The 5,688-nt window shown below is 33.7% G+C and overlaps 1 protein-coding gene across 1 annotated transcript; it reads left to right on the forward strand.

The window, feature by feature from the left end:
- Nucleotides 1-610: 610 nt before the first annotated feature.
- Nucleotides 611-4,672, forward strand: LOC139890632 (autophagy-related protein 18b). The gene is made up of 11 exons (XM_071873532.1): nucleotides 611-736; nucleotides 829-902; nucleotides 1,373-1,446; nucleotides 1,550-1,659; nucleotides 2,114-2,205; nucleotides 2,342-2,454; nucleotides 2,557-2,676; nucleotides 3,071-3,216; nucleotides 3,488-3,601; nucleotides 3,937-4,005; nucleotides 4,221-4,672. The coding sequence occupies exons 1-11, from the start codon at nucleotides 675-677 to the stop codon at nucleotides 4,363-4,365; spliced, it is 1,119 nt and encodes a 372-aa protein (XP_071729633.1). The 5' UTR covers nucleotides 611-674; the 3' UTR covers nucleotides 4,366-4,672.
- The last annotated feature ends 1,016 nt before the right edge of the window (nucleotides 4,673-5,688 follow it).

The following is a 5,688-nucleotide window of genomic DNA, read 5'->3' on the forward strand; positions in this document are numbered from 1 at the left end:
TTTAAAAAACGCTAAATACTTGGGGTACTTTTCATACACGTTAATTTTGCGTTAAATTTTTAAAAGTCGACAATTCCATAGCGAAACGCGAAGATGCACATATATTGTTAATTTAAAATAACATTTAAATCTTTCATGGGATATACTTTTTAGTTCGACTCGAGTTGCGCTTCAACGACATCATCGTTAGCCACGAAATAATTTTACAAACTAAACGCAATAAAATACATTGAAAACTGAACCCCCGGCCCAAAGCGAGGGTTCGAAAACTAGTTACTCTCTCCGTCCCATCTTAAGTGTCCACATTTCTATTTTGGGATTTCCCATTTCAAGTGTCCACTTGAAATTTTAACCAATCAAAATGGGTTACTCTGGAGAGAGAAGATTTCTTATTGGTGGAGAATAGAGTTAGTGAGATTTCCTAAAACTGTGTGCAAAATGTAAGTGAACACTTATAGTGGGACAGATGGAGTATTATTATTGGTAAGATTAAGATTAAGTTTAAGATAAGAAAACGAATATATGAAACTCTGTTATAAATAAATGGGCTTTTATATATGGGCCGATCCAAATACGCCTTCTCTCGGCTTAAACTTGAAGCATACTTAATTTTCTCTTTTTTTCCTTTAAAAATTTATCAGACGAACGCAAGCAAAATTGCTTTCTTTCCTCAAATGGCAACAACTAGTTCTGCTTCAAATCCGGTTTTATGTGCTTCTTTCAATCAAGATTATAGGTATTCATTACTTCAAATTGTTAAGTTTTTATGATCAGTTTAGGGTTTTGTTATTTAATTGTGTTTGCTAATTTTATTCTGGACATATTTAGTTGCTTTGTAATTGGGACCAAAGATGGTTTCAGAATCTTTGATTCGAACTCGGGAAGACTTTTATATGAAAGAGGTATGTGTTTGCATATAGTTTTTTTAGGTAATAAATTTATGTAATAAAGTTAGTTTTGTAGCTTTTAATTAATTAAGTAGCTAATTTTGTATAAATTTAGATTGTTTGGATGTGATTATTGATGATTTGAATTATAATTAGATAACATTTAGATTATAAAGAATAAGGAAAAGTAGATACTTTATTACTGTATTTTAACACAGGTTAATTTTTTGGATTTGGATGTTAATGTTTAGTGCAGCCCAATTAGACCCTGTTTGTTTCCTCGTATACCACAGTTGACCTGTTCCAGGCCTCACCAATTATCGAAACCGCCTGCCCTACACCGTCCGTTTTGCAACCTCTACTAGCTATTACTACGTATTTGTATTCGTGCTAACACAAGGCTTGGCTTTATGTTAAATGTTTGAACGGTCCAGAGATATATGAATCCGATTCATTTTTATTGATGATTCAATTTTATTTCCCAGTTATTGGAGCGTTTGTTATTGTTGAAATGCTTTTCAGCTCTAGTTTTCTGGCCATCGTTGGAGCTGGTGAGCAGGTATTTTTTATATGAACCTATATGGTTTAAATCATTTCATTCAGCTCTTAAGGTACTATGAGCTTACGTAATCTAGTTATCATACTTGTGTTAACCTTGACAGGCATCTTTATCTCCTAGGCGTTTATGCTTGTTCGATACCAAAACTGGAACTGCTATGCGGGAACTAAATTTTTTAACCTCAATTCTTGCCGTTCGTGTAAATAGAAAAAGGTAAACTAATGATCTATTTATATATACATCATGAATTTCACTTTATGATTTGTGTAAATAGAATGGGTGTTGAGTATCTTTAGTAGAGACACCTTTTTCTTTGGGTGAAAAATAATAAACTAATAATTTATGTTAAATGATATATGACGTTTTATGCATGAGAAGTTTTCTTTGGGCAACTTTCAACTTGTTGAAGCTGCATCCTTTTAGTCTTATTTAAATTCAAACCTACCTCTTTGATTTGTCAAAGAAATAGCACAACATAAATCAACAGTTGTTTAAGCATTTGACGCTAAATTGGCAAATTAGGGTTACTGTTAAATGTAGCTACTTTGTTATCATTATGCATATATTAATTAAAAACAATTAATTCGTTATTTGCTGTATCTCTTGATAATTTCTGTTGTTATTGTTGTGGAATTTATTTAATGTGGAATAACATACGTTGATGCAGGCTGGTAGTGGTTTTGCAAGAAAAGACATTCATATATGACATAAATAGTACCGTTATCTTAGACACGATCGATACAGTGCCAAACTTAAAAGGTGATGGTTCTATTTTGTATGCCTCCTTTTTTTTTTTTTTTTTTTTTTTTTTTTTTTGAAATGTCTCTTTTTTAGATGATTTTATGTTGTGATGGCATATCTATCTGCTTATTTATGTGTTGTAGATTTCTTACAGGACTTTGTGCATTTTCTCCAAGTTTGGATGGGTGCTTTCTAGCTCTTCCTGCAAGCACCACAAAAGGGTCGGTTTTGGTCTACAATGTTATGGATCTACATTCACACTGTGAGGTTAATTATAATTAATTCATGAAATTTTTATTAAGATTAATATGCTAACTATTTATTAATCTTTGTCAATATAGTGTGGTAATTGATTGTGATAAATTGCAGATTGACGCACATCGTTCGCCATTGGCTGCAATAGTATTTTCTTCTGATGGGATGTACATAGCAACAGCATCTGAACAGGGGACTATAATCAGGGTTCATTCTGTTTCAGAAGCAGCAAAGGTTAAACTCTATACACACAAGTTTATGTACATCTGGTGTGTGACAGTTTTACTTATATATCTGTCGATTTAGGATGTGTATATATCTCAAACGGTTCATAAAAAACTGTATTCATAGAGGCTGAGAGCTGCTCAAAGTCATGTATGCACACAAGCTCTTAAATTGCTATATTTAACTATATTAAATGGAAACAGTGGGCAAAAACTATTTGAAGACGGATCGGCCGATTTTGACACCTGCTAAGAAATGTTGTATTAGAATAGATGTTGTTTTAAACCGCTACCCCCGGTCAACCCACTCATTCAGCCCCTGTTAAGTTCATGTATGGATTCAAGCTAAACATTATTTCCTAATATACTAATCTCTTTTGCTTTTATGTTTTAATGATATTCAGTCATATAGTTTTCGAAGGGGAACATACCCATCAACCGTATTTTCATTATCGTTTGGGCCGTCCATTGGGCTTCCTGATATTTTACTAGCTACAAGCTTTTCAGGCTCTGTTCATGCCTTCTTTCTAGGGCTCGCTATAGATCAAAGGTGAGGAAATTAAGTATGTGTACCCTTCAACAAACACGATATTATTTTGAAGTTTATATTAAACCAATACAATATGAGTAAACTAATGTTTAGTGACCGTACAATGTTAAAATGGGTCGGTCGATAAGTAGAACTTTTAGCAGAAAAGATTATTAAAATAAAATGTACAATGGCATAATGATTAAAGTTGACGGTTAATGATGCAATTGCTAAACCTATTTTATCATAATTTCTATAGTTAACTAATTTTCTTTCCCATTATATGTACCAGAAGTAAAAGGTCAAGTACCTTTCTTGGATCAATTATTCCAGATTCTGTTGGTGACGTACTTGATGCAACTCATCATCATGTTCTTCATAATGGCGTTGCACCCGGAGTTAAGAGGTGATAACATGCTTGATTTTTTATATTTAATCTAGATGGATTTTTAAGAAAACTTGTTAAACTGTTCCGCGATTCCAGATATGATAATTATTTTTATTAATATCCAAGAATATTTCATGTGTAATGACTGTATACCATTTTCCATCATTCAATATTCATTGACTTGGAACTTTTGTCTTTCTATGGATCAATTGTATCCAATTAGCTGTTTATACTTCATACCAGGTGTATGCAAAGTACCAATTATTATTATATTTACTCTGACATGATATTTTCTTAGCAACACATGTTTTATTTTTATTTTTTTATTTTAATGTAAGTGATTCTTGTTACAGTTATGCGGTGATTCGTAAGGTCGACAAAGCTGCTGACACATCTGCCTCTGAGTCTAATGCAATTTACAGGTGAGGATCACCAACCGATCAGTTAGTTCTGGGAATTGTGTTCTCTGATAACTTTTTTTTTTTTTTTTTGTTTTGTAAACAGGTGAATTTAGTTTATATTAGTGCTAACGGGTCAAAGTGAAAAGCCAAAAACTTAACTGAAGGGGAAACGGGTTAAGTTTGTTAAAAGTAAGCCATTATTTATTAACTCGAATCTTTTTTCATTTTGTTTTCAGAGCAACAGTATCCATAATTACGTACAACGGATATTTTCTGGAGTACATCCTAAATATAAACAATAGGAATGAGCCTTCATGGACTTTGGATCGAGAGTTCAATCTTCTAACAGCAATCTCTGAAAGCGGGTCCAGCTCATCGTGAACCATATGGAACCTCATTTATACTAACTGAGATGGAATAATGATATTGATCCGAAACAATTCGAAGATCAAGATTACTAATCCACTGCTTAAGCTAAGATAAGCAAGCCTTTTATGGTAGCTAAAATGATCAAACCAAGAGAGTCTGTTATTATGCACTTGTATATCATCTTTGTGATAGTTGTACATTGATCTGGGTTTGTAATATTAGCTTTTGGGAAATCTGCCTGTTTAACATAAACATGAGATTTAATCCATCACAAAGATTTCATTTGACCATAATTGTTGATGAACCTACTTGTGAACTACTCGAGCTTGACTCGTTAAAAGCTTGAGTTAATGTTAGATGAGCTAAAGCCCGAGATTTAGCCTTGTATTAAAATCGTATAGTAAATGAGCTCGAAGGCAAATATGTTCTCATGAGTAGTTGCATTGCAAGTAGGCAGAAAATAAATAGTGTGTTATCTTATCTGTTCATCTCCGATCTCCAATAGGGCAGGCATGAATATGAAAAGGTTTACTTTCAAGCCGGGACTCTGAGGAGCATGCCGCAACAAAAAGGATGGTCCCCTATGCATTTCATTCTTTCCGCAAGGGAAAATAAGTATTGCAGACATGCCTTTGGATATGATTTCCGCTGATTAGATTAGTCTTACCATCATCTTCTCTGTCCTAGTCAAATCAAGACTGACATTCATCTCCATAGCCCTTTTTCTTTAGCAAGGTCGGCTGGTCGGGGTTGTGCCCTTCCCCGCGCAACCACAAAGATCACTGCCCCAGCCACCCCAGCCACCGCTTGTTGTTTTCGAGTCCCATTGCCTTCGGCTCTTAAATGTACCTTAGTTCTCGCAAGCTTAAACGAGTCTTTTTATTTGTATACATTAATTATTACTTTAATAATTGTATAATATACAATTAATTTAAATTGACTATTATATATATAAAAAGTCGAGCTAGTGTATAATGTTATACTAGCCGAGCTCATTGAATTAATAATGACTATAATATTTAAACAAGTCGAGCTCGTGTACCAGCCGAGCTCATTGAATTTTAAACGAGACGAGCTTGAGTCTAATCGAGCTCGACTAGGCTCCTTCACACCCATAGATTTTATAATAGAATAAACAAGTATGTGAATTGAAGCTGTCTTTGGTTCCAAACGAGGTAGGTGTCCTCGCGTTGCGCCGGGGAATGATTGTTAAATTCGATATACTAAAGGAAGAAAAAAATAGAAGCAAAGAAAACAAATTGAAATGAATAAGAAACTCAAGCTTGCTTTCCTTTATAAAAAACCAAAGAAGTCAAAATAGCTAAAGTCAACATG

This window comes from Rutidosis leptorrhynchoides, chromosome 2 (assembly GCF_046630445.1).
Source record: "Rutidosis leptorrhynchoides isolate AG116_Rl617_1_P2 chromosome 2, CSIRO_AGI_Rlap_v1, whole genome shotgun sequence".
NCBI lineage: Eukaryota > Viridiplantae > Streptophyta > Magnoliopsida > Asterales > Asteraceae > Rutidosis > Rutidosis leptorrhynchoides.

Coding starts and splice junctions, on each gene's coding strand:
- LOC139890632 (XM_071873532.1), top strand. CDS start 675: ATGGCAACAACTAGTTCTGCTTCAAATCCGGTTTTATGTGCTTCTTTC. Junction 1,660..2,113: donor GTTCGTGTAAATAGAAAAAG/GTAAACTAATGA, acceptor ACGTTGATGCAG/GCTGGTAGTGGTTTTGCAAG. Junction 2,677..3,070: donor CTGTTTCAGAAGCAGCAAAG/GTTAAACTCTAT, acceptor AATGATATTCAG/TCATATAGTTTTCGAAGGGG.